We start from the raw sequence: 18,995 nt of genomic DNA, 5'->3' as shown, positions 1-18,995 counted from the left end.
TAAAAAGAAAGTTATTAGCTTTTGATGATCATTACAATTAACAACAGCTGAAAACACCTTACTAAAGCACATTTTCAGTATTTACAATAACTTCAAAAGCAATTGTTAAAAATCATCCATAAAAATGGGTGTAGCAGAAAACTTAAAATGTGTTTAGTGTAACAACAGAACCAGGTGCAGTTTAACAATGGAAACAGGTGCAGTGTAGCAACAGAAAAGTGTAAAATGTAACCATGGAATAGAAACAAGTGTAATGTTACCATGGAAATAGCTGATGAATAATCATGGAAATGGGTTTAATGTAATAATAGAAAGAGGTGAGTAGTTAAACATTAGAAACACATAAGAAGTAACCATGGAAATGGGTGTAGTGTCACAAAAGAAATGGGAGTAGTCAAATAATAAAAATGAGTGCGTTGTAACTAAACAGATTTTATGTAACAATAGAAATGGGTGTAGTGTAACAATAGAAATGTAGTATAACAATAGAAATGGGAGTAGTGTAACAATAGAAATGGGTGTAGTGTAACAATAGAAATGTAGTATAACAATAGAAATGGGTGTAGTGTAACAATAGAAATGGGAGTAGTGTAACAATAGAAATGTAGTATAACAACAGAAATAGGTGTAGTGTAACAATAGAAATGGGAGTAGTATAACAACAGAGATGGGTGTAGTGTAACAATAGAAATAGGTGTATTGTAACACTAGAAATGGGTATAGTGTAACAATAGAAATGTTGTATAACAACAGAAATGGGTGTGAAAAATCTCAATGCTACAATAATTACAAAAAGAATTGTATTATGTCTTGAACTGAAGAAAAATTTTATCAATACATAATTTTGCCATTTTTATAATGTAATTTTTTGCTGATGCTGATTCAAGCCAGAAGCACATTTTGATACTGAATATTTTTGTGTAACATAAATGGGTGTAGCGTAACAACAGATACAATCTAACTGCAGATGCAGGTCAGATATCCCTACATCACTGTCTGTACCCGTACGATGTTGCTGTAGATGAAAGGTGATGGAGCTGATGTTCAGCTGGTCGTGGAGATCTTCAGATTGAGCGAGGGATCATCTAGGATTTTTTTTTCTAAAAAAGCTGACGGGCTGAGAATCTACAGCTGCTCATTTCAATCAACCTCCAGAATCAAACCTGGTAGATAATCCTACTTTAGAACATTGTTTCATCTGCCAAGAGCTTCTGCTGAACACGAGGCGCCGCTTAACCCCCCGCTGTGTACACGCCTTAAACCGCCTCTTCTTACATTCGCCTTAATTATTTCTCAGTTGTAGCTTTTCTAAAAACATGGAGAAATGGTGTGGAAAGTGCAGATTCCCCTGTTCTAATATACACCAATTAGTGTGTGTAAATAATAATAATAATAATCACATATTATTTATGAGGATGATTCAGCATGTATAAGGAGAGAAGAATAAGACATTTTAACAGTAATATTAATATACGGGAAATTCTCAATGCTACAATAATGACAAAAAATTAACATTTTATTAGGGTTAGAACTGAAAAAAGGTTTTTGTTTTGAAATCGATAAAAGTCATTACTCAAAACTCAAAAAAACAAATTAAATAAAAAACTATTTATATAATTATTGATTAATATTTACTGATTCAAGCTGGAAGCGCATTCTGATATACTGAATATTTTTGCATGATATTAAACGTGGGTGTTCAGCAAAGTTTAATATAAAAAATATGATATCAAATATGACAAAACACTCCTCAAAAATCACCAAAATGTGATATCAGCCCGCTATTATGGGTGTAATGTAGCAACATAAATGGGTGTAGAGTAACAACAGAAATGAGTTTAATGTAACAACAAAAATTAGTGTAGTATAACAACATAAACAGGTGTAGCATAACGACAGAAATGGGTGTGACGTGACAACAGAAATGGGTGTAGAGTAACAACAAAAATGAGTGTAGCATAACAACAGAAACAGGTGTAGCATAAAAACAGAAATGGGTGTAGAGTAACAACAGAAATGGGTGTAGCACAACAACAGAAATGGGTGTAGTGCAACAACAGAAATGGGGGTGTAGCGCAACAACAGAAATGGGTGTAGCATAACAACGAAAACAGGTTTAGCGTAACAACAGAAATGAGTGTAGAGTAACAACAGAAATGAGTTTAATGTAACAACAGAAATGAGGGTAGTGGAACAACATAAATGGGTGTAGTATAACAACATAAACAGGCATAGTATAACAACAGAACCGGGTGTAGCATCACAACATAAATGGGTGTAGTATAACAACATAAACAGGTGTAGTATAACAACATAAATGGGTGTAGCGCAACAATGGAAATGGGTGCAGGGTAACAACAGAAATGGGTGTAGTATAACAACATAAACGGGTGTAGTGTTACAACAGAAATGGGTGTAGCGTAACAACGGAAACAGGTTTAGCGTAACAACAGAAATGAGTGTAGAGTAACAACAGAAATGAGTTTAATGTAACAACAGAAATGAGGGTAGTGGAACAACATAAATGGGTGTAGTATAACAACATAAACGGGTGTAGTGTAACAACAGAAACGGGTGAGTTGGGTTTTTTGGGAGGGGGGTTACTGAGGTTGTGATATCTAGAACCGAGTTATCATCCCATATATAGATACAAGCTTGAGCCGCAGCTGGCCCTCCCTACCGTCCCTCTCCCCTTTACTGTGGCATTTAGCAGGGAGGCGGGGTGGCATCTCCCCGGCTACTCTCAGCCTCTAAATTCCAAAAGTGGTTCTTCCATGCCGTTGCTCAAGTGTCCATACCACGCTTTTTCAGAGAACCAAACAGCCAAGCCAAACCAAGCCACCCAAAAGTCTCTAGATATCTAAGGGTTAAACCCAACTCAGTGCCAAGGCCTCTTGTGGAGGCTCACAAACAGAGCCTCCCAGAGAGGTTCTGAGTGAGGGATGATTCTTACAGAATGACAAAAGTCACGCTCCGGGAGTCAGACGGATCTCGGGGCGGTCGCGTGTGTTCTGCTGAAATCCGTCTTCCTCTCATGTTCACGCTCCACACGCCGTCATTATGCAATAAAGCTGAAAGTGGCGCTCGGACTGCCTGTAATTTCAGCCCGCCATCATCGCGGCTCGCCGCCGTAGGAAAGAGGCTCGGTGCTGCTTTGATAGGTGGGCTCCCTTGATGTCAGATTTTTTGCCTCAGCATTTCAGTCCAAATCCAGCAGAGAGAATACAATATCGTGCCGCTGCGGCCTTTGTTGCATTATCGCTCGCCGTTATCAGCCCTTCGCAGGCATAAAGATAACAAAGCCTCCCCCCAAAAAGAGCGACTCTTTGAAAAGTTTTGGGATGGGGAGGCACTCTTGTATTCAAATGTCAGAGGAAAATGCCTGATGTATGTCGGTGGCGGCGGCGGAGGCAAATCCAGCGTCGCCGTTCCCTCCTCTCGAAAATCTCTGTCGAGAAGCGCTTTCTAAAATTCCAGTGTCCTGTGGTCAAATGACTCACCATGATTAAAAAGTTTCAGCTCGTTTAGCAGAAGACCTTTTGCTTTTGCTTCGGGGAGCTGGAATAAGCACAGTACAGCTTTCAGGGATCATCTTCAGGCTGTGGTATGATCCCAATTACATTTCCCAGCCTTCTATGCAAAACAGCAATTTACCTGTGATACTGTATATTTAACTTCAAGGCCCCCCCCTCTCCCCCGGTGGACGTCTGGCTGGACACACGCTAAGCTAACTTCTTAACACGCTTAAAAATAACGGCCCCATGTGGATCCTTTTGAGAATTGCCATAGAACAATTACTAAGTGCTCCTTAAAGAACCTTCACATAATGTAAGGGTTGTAGGACGAAGCCATAAAATAAATAGCTGATTTTTCTCAAAGTCTTTAAAAGGTTCTTTATAGATCTATATTTTAAACCAAAAGTAGGTCTTCAATAGCATCACTCAAATAATTAAGTTTTGTATCCTTTAAGAACTATTTTTGTAAATAAGATATGACTGTCTTTGACTGTGAAGGATGTTTTTAAAAGTCTAAAGATCCTCATTTCTAGATGTTCTAGAATGGAGGTTCTTAAAATCTACTGTAAAAACATATATCTTTTTTATTGTATAGCGCTCCTATCCTAGTGTAAAAAGCAAAGTAAGTACATTGTATTAATTGCTTATTAAAGAGTGATTATATGGTTCAGAAAATGGGAAAACAATATATATAACTGTATAATATATAATTATAAATATATAGCATAATGTAATTATTGTGTAATTTACAAAGGCAAGACACAAAAGTGTAATATGTTATTTCACAAATGTAAAAAATGTGGAATTCCAATATAAAATTACACGAATTCTGGAAAACTATTTATACAAATGGAACAAGATGTTGAATTCCAATATGCAATTATATAAAAGTAGCACGTTACAATGAGTAATTACACAAATGTAACAAGTTGGGAATTTTCGGTTTGCAATTACACAGGTCTAACAAGGCATTTAATTTCAATATACAGTTAGATAAATGTAAGAAGTTGTAAAATTCCAATATGTAATTGCTCAAAAGAAATACATTCTGGAAACTGTTTACATAATTACACAAATCTAACACGTTATGGAAATCCAAAATGCAATTAAACAAATGTAACAAGATGTGCAATTACTGCAGATGTTACAAGTTATGGAATTCCAATATGTAATTACACAAATGGATCAAGCTGTAGAATTCCAATATGTAATTACACAAATGGATCAAGCTGTAGAATTCCAATATGTAATTACACAAATGGATCAAGCTGTAGAATTTCAATATGTAATTACACAAAAGTAATACATTCTGGAAATTTTATATGTAACTATACAAATGTAACAAGTTTTGGAATTCCAATATGCAGTTACATAAATGTAATTACACAAAAGTAACAAATTCTGGAAATGTAACATAATTACACAAATGTAACACATTGTTCAATTCTGATATGCAATTACACATATGGATCAAGTTGTAGAATTTCAATATGTAATCACACAAAAGTAATGAATTCTGTGATATTACAATTTTATATGTAACTATTTTGGAATTCCAATATGAAGTTACATAAATGTAACAAGTTCTGGAAATGTAACATGTAATTACACAAATGGTTCAAGTTGTAGAATTTCAATATGAAATTACACAAAAGTAATTCTGGAAAATTTAAACATAATTCTGCAAATTAACAAGATGTGCAATTACTGCAGATGTAACATGTTATGCAATCCCATTATGCACCTACACAAAAGTAAAAAATGCTGGAAATGTAACATATAATTACACAAATGTTCCAAGTTGTGGAATTCTGATGTGTAATTCCAGAAATGTAAGAGGTTGTGCACTGACAGTCTGCCTTTGCGTGGAACATATGCAATGTTAAAAGTATTGTCTGGGGCAGAGATTTGGCTGCAAAGTGCTGACAACCAACCATTGAAAGGTTCTTGTGGGAACCAAAAGGGATTCCTCCATGGCAACGCTCCAAAGAGCTGTTCTGGCACCTTCACTTTTCCGAGCATACTGTAGATTCATTATGCCTGTGTCACGCCAGCCCATAATTACACTTTTAATGAGGGGACCAAAAGCAGTTCCTTCACTTAAGTTGAAACCTCAGTTTCTTCTGGTTTTGATGTGTTCTTGTCATAACATGCACACACACACACACACACACACATATACACACACATTCAAGCAGCTTGTGCACCAAGTACCCAATCAGTCTCCCTAGCAACAGGGTGCTAGCACAGCCTTTTCTATTTTTTTTCCCCTGCAGATCTACAAAGCCTTTGACCCTGGCACCAGGCTTCAACAGAGCTTTCCTCTCTGGCCTGAGGAACCCCAACAGTCCAAGACCAGACAACCTGCAGGGACCTCCCCAGAGATAACACAATATTGGGAATTCAGCGCTGGACAGGCCCTGACACCTCGGGGTTTGTAATGATCTATCTGACGCGTCTCCAATCCCCTCTTCATCTGACCTTGGCACGACCAGGGCGGCTCAGACAGCCAGCTCTCCCAGCCATGCTGCTTTCTCCGGGTGTCTAACGCTAACTTGAATGGAAACAGTGCCGAGAAACCCATTGCAGAACTTAGTCTTTGCCAACAGAGGTCAGGGATGGAGGCTGTGGAACATTCTGGCTGGAGAAAGTGGACAAAACAGGCCGATCGCAACTGTGGACAAAGCTGGACAAAGTTTGTTAATGCTATAGAAAAAAGCATTGGCATATTTATCACCAATTGAATGGACAAAAGTATTGGGACACCTCATTCACTGTTTCTTCTGAAATTCTTCTGAAAAGGCTTATCCTGATTTTGTTGAAGTAACCGTCTCTACTGTCCAGGGAAGAAGAAGGAAGTTTTACTACTAGATGTTGGAGGGGGCACTGCTGTGAAGGTTTGATTGCATTCAGCGACAAAAGCATTTGTGTGGTCAGGGTTTTGAACAATCACCACCTCATAAGTTCCTCCACTGCTCCACAGCTCAATGCTGCTAGGGGGCTTTATATACCCCTCTAGCCCACGCTTGGCCTTAAGCATTAGGCTCCAGAGACTCCTATTCAATTTGCACATCTGTGCTAAGAGTGGGTGTAACCTAAGAAGCGCTCATTAGAAGGGCTGTCCACAAATATTTGGACATATAGTGTATTTTGTAAACAATAAGATGTATTAGACATAATAGAATAATTCCATACATTTATCTGTAACCAAACAGGTCTTATTTTATAGAACGCACCGCTACCAAACTTTTGAAGGGTGGTGTCTTGTTGCAGAAGGTGAACTCCAGTGCAAAGTTCTGCTGTTTTATTGGCTCTGACACGTCTAACTGAAGCAGGTGTCAGTGTTACCAGGCTGTATTTTTCTGACGTGTCATTTTCAGCTTCTTTAACCAACAGGCCCGGTCCTAGTCACGATGCAGTAATGCGACGGAGGGGGGACTTGCCAGCAGCATTCTGGATTGAAGGTCAGCCTGTACTGGCTCAGCTCCAGAGTACAATCAGAACTTCATCTGCTCCTTCAGGCCGACGGACTGGCAAGAGGCTGACGGACTCAATCTGGCGGCCGAAGACCGAGGCACCTACCCTACTGGAGTGTCCTCCGTATTTCATCAAGATTAAAGCTGTCGCTGAATTATACAGAGCGTGTTTTTTCTCCTTTCCTTTTGTTCCAAATTGAGCAATCAAGTTTTATCGAGGATCCTAGACAACCCTGATCATGGCATGGCAAAATAACAGTAAAATCAGTAATGAGGGGCTCATTAGCCCACCTGTGTGCAGCCTACACCACGGCAAAGTTGATTTTATAGCATCTGGAAATGTAACAGCATGCCATTATCACGCTAGGCTGGGTATCCTGAGGCAATGTCATGCCATTCCGTCTCAAGATTCCCGCTAAGAAAAGACAGAAAGCCGAAGAGGAAGAGCCGCACGACGGAAGGGCAATTACGGGCTATATTACCCCAAACAACAGAGTGCTCGCGACGTGCCGACGACACCAGGGTGAAGTCTGCAGTGCCAAATTGATCCTTACAGTCATTCCTTCTCATCACAGCCAGGTGTTGAATGAGGAGCTACACTAAAGAACAGGTGCAGGTCGACGATAAAGGCAATGGAGTCAATACAAATAACCACAGAAATTAAATGTGTGTGTGTGTGTCTATATATTATATATTTTTTATATATGCAACAACGTAATCTGCATGCTACACAATATTTCATATATATATATATATATATATATATATATATATATATATATATATATATATATACATTGTGTATATTGTTAATAATAAAAAATATAAAAATACAATTATTACTGAACTGCAATTTATCGTATAAATGATATAGATATATGTGTATGTGTGTATATATATATATATGTATATATATGCAATTTTATTACATGCAATAACAATGTAATATGTACATAATACACTATGTAATCTGAATGCTACACAATATTTCATATATATCACTTATAATATATGTAATGCAAATAATTACTGCACGCATTAAACTGACTATCTACGCTAGATTGACAAAAGTATTGAGACACCTGCCCCTTTATTGTTTCTACCAAAATCAAGATGATCCTGCTTCTGTTGAAGTAATTGTCTCTACTGTCCAGGGAAGAAGAAGGCTTTCTACTACATTTTGGATAGTCAGTTTAATATATATATATATACATATATATATATATATATATATATATATATATATATATATATATATATATTATGTGTTGTGGATTATTGTGGATAATTGGTTGGATTAGATGAACTGCTGGACACTCGAAGGCCATCTATGACTGATCCGGTTGCTTCCAGCACATTCAGTGATTGGTTAGAGATCTCATTTGCATATTGCTCACTCCCGCATGTGCCTCATTCACAATTAACACAGGATGCATTGTGCAGCCCTAATGTGCACTCATGGTGCTGACAGCTGAAAGGTCCTGCAGCCACACAATGGAGTCTGTCTGGGATTGATAGGCAGGTCTAAAAAATCTCAGTATTCCACAACTGCTCGTCCCATTTCCTCTGTGCTAACTAAGCCCACGCCACACTCACAAAATCATCCCACTAACTGTGCCAGAAATACCTTTTTTGGGGGGAAATTAGCAGGCAGACCGGCTCGTTATCCTGAGATGGGGCTACTCTGAGGCTTCCAGGGCCGAACTGGATAATAATTACCTTCACTTCCCCTTTAGCTCTTCAGAACTATTCCTATTCGCACAAGTGCTCCTTCATGAGATTCAATTTCATTTTTTCACACCTGTGAAATTCTTAAAGGGACAGAATAATTCCTCATTTTTAATAAATACATGTAATTTGATGTACTGTGACACCCATTTACACTAAAGTTGTTATATATATATATATATATATATATATATATATATATATATATATATATTGTTTGTTTGTTTGTTTTTGTTTTTTTTGTTTTTGAGAAAATTCAGAATACTGAATAAAACATTAATAAATACAACAAAACCTGAAAATACTGAATTATCCAGGTATTTATGCAACAAAAACCTTAGAATACTGAATTGTTCAGAAATATATACAACAAAAACGTGAGAATACTGAATGCATCTGAAATATATACAACACAAACCTGAGAAACCTAAATACATTCTTATTATATACAACAAAAACCTAATAATACTGAATTATTCAGAAATATATATAACACAAACCTCAGACACCTAAATAGATTCTTAATATATACAACAAAAACCTAAGAATACAGAATTATTCAGGAATATATACAACAAAAATATGAGAATACTGAATTATCCAGGAATTTATGTAACAAAAACCTGCGAATACTGAATTATTCAGGAATATATACAACTAAACAACAAAACAAAATCTGAGAATATTTAATTATTCAGAAATGTATATAACTAAAACTTAATAATATTGAATTATTCAGAAATATATACAACAAAACCTAAGAATACTAAATTATTCAGAAATATATATAACAAAACCTAAGAATACTGAATTATTCAGAAATATATACAACACAAAACTGAAAATATAGAGTATATAACACAAATAGAATACTGTACGCATATTGAATTAATCATTAATACATACAAGGACTTGAACATATACACCACCAACCCAAGAACATAAATAATTCTCTAAAGAACCAAGAACAAATGAGAAAAATACAGATACACTAAATGTGACCTCACTAACTGAATGCAATCAAATCCTCACAGCAATGCTCCTCTAAAATCTAGTAGAAAGCATTCTTATTTCCTGGAGACCGTTGCAGAATGAGGGCAGGATACTACGAATAAGCAGGTGTCCCAATACTTTTGTCCATATATATATATGTAAAAGGCATGTTTGTTTAGAACGGTGGAAATTGGTGCCCAAACCAACACAAATGTAGTGTCTAATATCTAAAGAACCTACAAAAAAGAAGTAAGGGATCGGTTCTAGATCGGTTCCTAGAACCACATTGTAATATCTTCACAACCTTCATATTTTAAGGGTGCATTTCCATCAAGGGTAGCGTTCCTCTTAAGTTCTCCTCTCCTCCTTTTTAACAATAGTTAGTAGTTGTTGTGGTTCCCTTCAGGAACACATTTTTAAGGAGGCACAAAATACATTATTTTAACTGACAAAAATGTGAAGCCACCTCAGTTGTTCTTCAGAACCAGTTTAAGGGTTCTATACAGTCCTGGAAAAGGGTTCTTTGACTGGTTGGTGCTACGAAGAACCTACAGCAGGTTTTCCACCAATCCAAAGAACCCCTTAACCAGGCAACAATCCATTTAAGCATCCTAATGTTTGTATATATGACCATTGCCTTTACTAAAGAACCCTTGAAGATCCTTTCTTTTTAAGAGTGTTCTAGCTAAACTGCACCTGGTTCCCCTCTGTCAGCTCCTTCAGCCCTGGCAGTGCTGTCTGATTGTGAGCCATATATATATATATATATATATATATATATATATATATATATATGGAAAAGGCATGTTTGTTTAGGATGGTGGAAATTGGTGTCCAAACCAACACAAATGTACCGTCAAGTATCTAAAGAACCTACAAAAAATGTAAGATCGGATGGGTTCTAGATTGTTTCCTAGAACCACATTGTAACTTGTTGTAATCTTCAAAAGCTTCATATTTTAAGGGTGTATTTCCATCAATGGCAGCGTTCCTCTTACGTTTCCTCGCTGGTTCTCCTCGTTTTCTCTTCTCAGAGACTTTTTTATCTGCTTTGCTGCTCAGAAAAAAGTTAATGCAATAGCGCTCAAAGTGACCTTTCCTAATTTGTTAATAAATACAGACGGAGTAGTCCGCTGACTAATGGGAGGTGACGGGAGCCTCGCTTCTCTCCCTCCGATCGCCACGATCACTCCATTAAATTGCGTTCGGTGACAATCAGGCGAGCGCTCAGTCACTGACACTTCATTTCGGTGAGCTCGGCAAAAAAAACCCAAAACACAAAAGCATGTGTGAAGCCGAACTAGCTGCAAAATGTCACAATACAGAGGACTGTCTTTAATGCTGGACCCATGTGTTTTCACCACATCACCACCAGTACAAGCGACCTAGCTATCTCATGCCGTGTGCTAAACAGCAACCTGTCAAGAGCTGCTACCCCACCAGCCATTCCGAGGTACAGCTCCATTCTGGGGTTTGGCCCCTGAGACGAGGCAGTGAATATAAACATGGCCAGGATCCATCAGGGGAAAGCAGGAGGGTCATTCAGTCAGCAGAAATGATGCTAAACTGACAACTGAGCGGACCCTCGGCCTTCCGCTTGTCTAACAGTAAGCCAGCCTTGCTGCTGGAATATGAATGCACCGGGGGTACAAAGTGAGCATGCAGGAATCTGTGCAGCTGCCTGTGCTGTGTTTGATGACGCTATGGCCGAGATGATGCCTGAAGTTACGGTGCATGATCTGCAGCAGGTCTGCAAACGAGGAACCAACCAGCAAAACAGTCCAGTGCAGAAAGGCAGCAGAAAGGCTCTCAGGTAGGGATGGTGGCTTCCAGAAATGTGCTGTTTACTCCAATTCCAGTTGCCATGGTTTTTCTATGTGATTGCTACGGTATTGTAAGTGGTTGCTAGGTGGTCATTGTGTTGCTAGGTGGTGGATATGTTTCTAGGTGGTTGCTATGGTATTTCAAGTGGTTGCTAGGTGGTTGATAAGAATTTGCTATATGGTTGCTATGGTATTTTAAGTGGTTGCTAGGTGGTCATGGCATTACTAGGTGGTGGATATGTTTCTAGGTGGTTGCTATGGTATTTCAAGTGGTTGCTAGGTGGTTGATAAGAATTTGCTATATGGTTGCTATGGTATTTTAAGTGGTTGCTAGGTGGCCATGGCATTACTAGGTGGTGGCTATGGTATTCCAAGTGGTTGCTAGGTGGTCATGGGACGTTACTAGGTGGTGGCTATGTTTCTAGGTGGTTGCTATGGTATTTCAAGTGGTTGCTAGGTGGTTGATAAGCATTTGTTATATGGTTGCTATGGTATTTTAAGTGGTTGCTAGGTGGTCATGGCATTACTAGGCGGTGGCTATGTTTCTAGGTGGTTGAATGGTATTCCCAGTGGTTGCTAGGTGGCTGATAAGGTTTTGTTAGGTGGTTGCTATAGTATTCCAAGTGGGTGCTAGGTGGCCATGGCGTTACTAGGTGGTGGCTATGTTTTTTAGGTGGTTGCTATGGTATTCCAAGTGGTTGCTAGGTGGTTGACGATGTTTTGCTAGGTGGTTGCTATGGTATTCCAAGAGGTTGCTAGGTGAGATGATGTTTCTGTCTACTCCAATTCCAACTTCAGTTCAAAATACATTAGTTTTTAGATGGTTGCTACGGTGTTTCTATGTGATTGCTATGGTATTCCAAGTGGTCGGTAGGTGGTCATGATGTTACAAGGTGGTTGCTATGTGTCTAGGTGCTTACTATGGTATACATAATTGCTGTAGCATTGTAAGTGGTTGATATGGCGATGTATTGCTAAGTGGTTGCTATGGTATTCCAAATGGTTGCAATGATGTTGCTAAGTGGTTGCCAAGTGGTTGATATGATGTTGCTGGGCCGATGCTATTGTATAGCGATTACTGTGGTGTTGTGAACTGGTTACTATTGAGATGTGTGTTCGTTGCTAGGACATGCATTAATGGTTGATATGGTATTACCAGATGGTCATTAGGGTATCTTAGGTTTATGATACAGTGCTGTTATGTGGTTGTTAGGGTGCTGACAAGTGGTTAGTAGGTGGATGCTATAGTGTGATGAGGTGGTTGCTAAGGTGTTGTTAAGTGGTCGTCTTGTAATGCACAACTATAATTAACCATATTCGCTTTTATAGGTTCCACATAGTTCTAAGAAAAGATTATTAGAACCTCTTTTGCACTGTATAGAACCTTTCCCCCACATTTGTCCCCATATACTTTTTCTAAAGAACATTTGAAGAACCCTTTTTAGCGATAGTTAGTAGTTGTTGTGGTTCTATACAGAACCATTGCCTTCCCTGAAGAACCTTTCGGGAACACGCCTCAGTTGTTCTTCCGGACCAGTTTAAGGGTTCTATACAGTCCTGGAAAAGGGTTCTTTGACTTGTTGGTGCTACGAAGAACCTACAGCAGGTTTTCCACCAATCCAAAGAACCCCTTAACCAGGCAACGGGTGGTTGCTATGGTTTTCCAAGTGGTTGCTAGGTGATATGATGTTGCTGTCTACTCCAATTCCAAACTCATGTTAATGAGGTGTTATAGTTGTATATATATATATATATATATGACCATTGCCTTTACTAAAGAACCCTTGAAGATCCTTACTTTTTCAGAGTGTTCTAGCTAAACTGCACCTGGTTCCCCTCTGTCAGCTCCTCCAGCCCTGGCAGTGCTGTCTGATTGTGAGCCACTTGTTCTGTCTTGAGATTTCCATAGTCCTTTGTTTTCCACTTTGTCCGAAGTGAAACACAGCCGGAATATTGATGTGTGTTCTGGAAGGAGACTCAGGCAGGTTCTCAGGCAGACTGTCTAGACGGTGTGCTTGTAAGACTTACCCAAAGTCCAAGGGATTCTCAATTCCCAAATGTCTGGAATCTGAGAAGGGCTTCTTTTTGGAATTGAGTCCCAGTTTAGCAGGGAAAATCAAACAACTGATATCGGACGTGTTGTTTGGTCATCATCGGGATATCGAAATAAGGAACTCCGGGTCTAAGCAGTTTTTCTTAATGGGAAAAATGGTCGCTAGCGCTGCCCAGAATTTGTCCAGTCTACATTTTTCCCATGAACAATGTTGCTACATGCAAGCTAATGCTGCTTGTTCTTCTATAGTACGTTCTAGGCAATAAAAGAGGAGGGGGATTTCTTTGACTCACAAAGAACCTTTCAAAAGTCTTTCAAAAGTCTGAAGTCTAAAGAACCTCACTTTTCAGACATTATGGGGTCAATTGAAGGGTTCTTCACAAACCTTTGTTTCAAATATGGTTCCATAGGAGAGCAAAAGTGGTTCTTTAATACATTCTTTAAAAAAAACAAAACAAAAACCATATTAGCGGTTGCCTAAAGATTAGCCTAAAGAACCCCCAAATTATGTAAAAGGTTCTTCAGGTGGCAAATGTCAAAGCACACAAAAACATTCTATAAAAGGTTGTATAAAAATAATCGTTTTCCTTGTGTAAGAAGAACCATGTTACCAGCAAGGTTCTACCATGTTACCAATCATGGTTCTACATAGTAAAATTGCCTTTACTAAAGAACTCTTGAAGAACCCCCTTTTTTAGAATTCTACAAATTCCTAAAAATCTACAAAACTTGTACATAAAGCCAGCTAAATGGCTATTGTGGCTGTCATGGCTCTATATAGTACATCACCTTGACTAAAGAACCATTGAAGAACCCTCTTTTTAAGAGCACTCAAATAACCTCCAATTGATACAGGACCTTTGGACATTAGGAAATCCTTTAAAAGGTTATCCTCTCTACAAAACTTGTATATGAAGCCAGCCAAATGGCAATTGTGTCTGTCTTCACTAAAGAACCCTTGAAGAACCCCCCTTTTTTAAAGAGCACTCTTTTGAGTCCTTTGGACTAAAATGTCCTAAAATCCTAAAAATGTCCACGAAAGGTTTTACTTGTACATGAGGAACCTAAGAACCCCTGAAGAACCCCTTTTTTTTAGAGCACTCAAATAACTTCCAATTAAAAGCACTCACAAAATATGGTTCTTCTAAAGTACATTCTAAACCAAACAATGGGTCATAACAACAGCGGAACCCTTAGAGCTCTACAAATCCCTAAAAATCTACAAAACTTGTACATAAAGCCAGCTAAATGGCTATTGTGGCTGTGATGGCTCTATATAATACATCGCCTTGACTAAAGAACCATTGAAGAACCCTCTTTTGAAGAGCACTCAAATAACCTCCAATTGAAACAGAATCTTCGGACATTAGGGGAACCTTTAAAGGCTTTTCCACACTCACAAATCTCTTGTTCAAACATGGTTCTTCAAGCGACCAAAAATGGTTCTTCTAAAGTACATTCTAAACCAAACAATTGGTCATAACAACAGCGGAACCCTTAGGGCTCTACAAATCTTCAAAAAACTTAATAAAGCTTAAAAATCTACAAAACTTGTACATAAAGCCAGCTAAATGGCTATTGTGGCTATCATGGCTCTATATAATACATCGTCTTGACTAAAGAACCATTGAAGAACCCTCTTTTGAAGAGCACTCAAATAACCTTCAACTGATACAGGACCTTTGGACATTAGGAAAACCTTTCAAAGCTTCTTCACACTCACAAATCTCTAGTTCAAACATGGTTCTTTAGACGACCAAAAGTGGTTCTTCTATGGTACATTTTTAGCAACTGTGATGACGACGATGGAACCCTTTTTGGCTCTATATATCCTAAAAAAGCTACAAAACCTGTATATGAAGCCAGCCAAATGGCTATTGTGGCTCTCATGGCTCTATATAATACATCGCCTTGACTAAAGAACCATTGAAGAACCCTCTTTTTAAGCCTGTAACACTCAAAGAACCCTCCCGTCGCACCTTGGACGTGGATTTTAGCACAATAACTTTTGCACATCAGCCTACTGGCCGCCCTCAACCCAAGCAATACACATAGCTAAAACAAGCCTCTGAATGTTCTGCATAACTCCAGCGTTCCTAGATCAGTTTGAGGGAAATCAAAGGAGAAAGAACCTGCCAGCGTTCACTCTGGCAAAGTTTCCAACCCTGAGAAGATCCCAAACACTTAGCGCTACCGCTTCATCATCTCGGCTCTTTCTTTTCCCGCTAGCGCTCTCGCTTCCCTTCCAGTTCAAAGAGCGCAAAAAGGGATCATCTCATCATCACACCAACTTGTGTATAAACAATTTGCATGACTTTTATGTCCCAGACGAGGCCAGATGGCTAATCTATATGACCGCGGACTAGCGGGAGATGACATGCATTGTCATAGCCTGTTTATAACGCTTTAAAGCAGGCCTAATGACTGCTAGCATCAAAGGCTTCTTCTCGCCAGCTGTTCCATAGCTCGGGGACAACTTTCAGAGAGAATTCTCAAAGATAAGATGTGAAGGCCAGATAAAAGATGGATAAACTTGGCTCGCTAACAGCTTTGTGCGTTCGGTTTTCTCCTGGTTTTCTCGCACTTCGGGAGTGGGACAGCGGAACGGCGTCGGCGACGCTAGCAGCGAACGTTCCCGTTGCGGGAAACGGCCGCAAAAAAAAAAACAAAACAACAAAAACATGTCTTAGCCAAAAGAGAACATGGAGAACATAATGGAGGACATTAGCATCTTTCAGACTAACAGCTGCTCCACATGTACGCTCTCCAGCTGACGTAACCTGGAGCAGCGCCACCTCTACAGGTGAAGCGGAATGCTAATTTCAACCTTCGCTTCACTTTAGATAACCCCTCAGCTAGCCGGAGAACAAAGTCCGCAGATGGCTCGGCTTTATGGCGGCGGCTAGGCGGCGATTTTCTTCTCCAAAGCTCCGATAGGTGTGTATATATATGTGTGTGTGTGTGTGTGTGAACAAAATCTTAAATACCTGAAGATCTCGACTGAGCCACGAAGCGAAGGAACTTGAAAGTGTGTTTGACAGACAAAGTAATTACCCAAATCCATACAGACATAATGATCTCTTCGGGGAAAGAAGGATAAAATCATGTCTCTGGAAGCTTCTGAATGGTGGGATTTTTTTCCCCCTGCACTTCTTTCACATGGCTTCTCTACACTCATGCATCGAGACTTTTCATGCCCAGCTCTGCTGGAGCTGAAAGCAATACAAGCGCTCCCCAAAACTGCAGTTGTGTCTGTTTTTTAGCTCTCTTTTCATCTGAGAGACAGCGGCCGTTGGAGTAGATGAAAAATCTAGCAAGAGCACAATTACAGCACACTTGTCTGATAAATTGGTTTCCTCCCATGCTGTGTCTCTCTTTTTTTTTTTTGCGCTATTGTACCATAGCACTAACTGTCAAATACTCAACTTTGCCTCATGGTGAGGGGCTACAGCAATTAAATACCCGCCCAGCTTATTTCCCCAAATGGAGTTTCTGAATTCACAGCAATTGCAACATATTCTGAAATACAGCGAGGAATAAAACCTGGACGTCCTTCTCAACGAGGCTTTTTCTCCTGTCTGTCTGTCTGTCTGTCTATCTGTCTGTCTATCTTTCTCTGTTTGTCGGACTAAATTTCTGACTCTGTCTGTCTATATATTTCTCTGTCTGATAGTCTGTCTATCTATCTATATATGACTGTTTATATGTCTGTGTCTATGTAACTATCCATCTATCTGTGTGTCTGTCTATCTGTGTGTCTCGCTCTCTTTCTATCTATCTATCTATCTATCTATCTATCTATCTATCTATCTGTCTGTCTGTCTGTCTCTCTCTCTCTCTCTCTCTCTCTGTCTATCTGTCTGTCTATCTATCTATCTATCTATCTGTCTATCTATCTGTCTATCTATCTATCTATCTATCTATCTATCTATCTATCTATCTATCTGTCTATCTATCTGTCTGTTTGTCTGTCTATCTATCTATCTATCTATCTATCTATCTATCTATCTATCTATCTGTCTATCTATCTATCTATCTATCTGTCTGTCTGTCTGTCTGTCTGTCTGTCTATCTATCTATCTATCTATCTATCTATCTATCTATCTGTCTGTTTGTCTGTCTATCTATCTATCTATCTATCTATCTATCTATCTATCTATCTATCTATCTGTCTGTCTGTCTGTCTGTCTATCTGTCTGTCTGTCTGTCTGTCTATCTATCTATCTATCTATCTGTCTGTCTGTCTATCTAACTATCTCTTCATGTTTGTCTGACTGACTATGTGTCTGACTGTCTGTCTATACATTTCTTAGTCTGTCTGTCTAATTAACTATTTGTCTATTTGATTGTCTGTCTGTCTGTTGGATTCCTTCTACAAACAACAAACCTGATTTTCTGAAACACATTAATACACACTTCCCATTCATTAGTTCTGTTGAGATATAGTAGATTGTAATGACATAAAGAGTCGTTCAGTGTTTCACAACCATTATCAAACTGTGTGTCCAAACTTTTGACTGCTACCCAGGAAATAAAACAATGATAAAACAACATGAAGAACAAGCATGCAGGTAAACAAGCACAGCAGCAGCAATTAGAAGACGTGGCATGTTGAGACGGACTCCAGCTTACCTTGCAGATGGAGTTTGCTCTCTGGGCTCTGCAGGAGTACAGAGCTGACCGAGTCCAGGTTGTCATAGGTGCTGCACCCGAGAGGGCCGGTCCGGGTCTCTGTCACCTGGACACAACACACGAGCCAGTAAGAACGGACCGTGACAGAACTTCACTAGAACATGAGCAGCAATGGAACGGCTGTAGACAGTTAGAACTTTGGGGACTCTTGGGGACTTTGTAATGCCTTTGATTTAAGAAGAAACATTAAATGAGCAGGTGTCCCAATACTTTTGTCCACATAGTGGAAACGTGATTGTCATTTTCATTAGCAAAATAACAACACCTTTTGTAAGCGAGCACTTTTGCCAGGAATTCCTTTGATATGATGAGCATTAGCATTAGCATTAGCACATAGCCTTCTTCTGTTCACTAAACCATTGCAGCACTAAAAATTCCCACTCAAGACCAGCTTCTGCTGGTAGCTGGTCTCAGGTGGTCTTTGGTGGTCAAACACACACCCTATGCTAATAAGCTAGCTGATTAACCAGCTCTTGACCAGCCTAGTATATGTTGCATTTGATTTAGGGCAAGCTTGGATATGGTTTTCAACCAGCTTAGACTTTAGCTGGTCAGTCTGGTTGAACAGCTTGATCTTGTTGGTTGGTGAAACAGCTTGGTGATGCTGGCCAGTCTATCTAACCAGTTAGGTGATGCTGCTCATGTTAATGGACCAGCATGATCATGCTGTTCAACCAGCTTAGACATGCTGGTCAGTCTTGTCGGCCAGCTTGGT

General features: G+C 39.2%; 1 protein-coding gene across 2 annotated transcripts in view; it reads right to left on the bottom strand.

Moving 5' to 3' along the window:
• brinp1 (bone morphogenetic protein/retinoic acid inducible neural-specific 1) overlaps positions 1-18,995 on the bottom strand; it is a 186,328-nt gene that overhangs the window by 51,469 nt on the left and 115,864 nt on the right. For both annotated transcript variants that reach the window (XM_072692747.1, XM_072692753.1), the window contains exon 5: positions 18,221-18,326. In XM_072692747.1, the coding sequence (XP_072548848.1) occupies positions 18,221-18,326 (106 nt within the window). The remainder of the gene's footprint in view (positions 1-18,220; positions 18,327-18,995) is intronic.

The sequence above is a fragment of the Salminus brasiliensis genome, chromosome 1 (genome assembly GCF_030463535.1).
Source record: "Salminus brasiliensis chromosome 1, fSalBra1.hap2, whole genome shotgun sequence".
Lineage (NCBI taxonomy): Eukaryota > Metazoa > Chordata > Actinopteri > Characiformes > Bryconidae > Salminus > Salminus brasiliensis.
The sequence above is the reverse complement of the archived record's forward strand: the minus strand, read 5'-3'. Positions and strand labels throughout refer to the sequence as shown.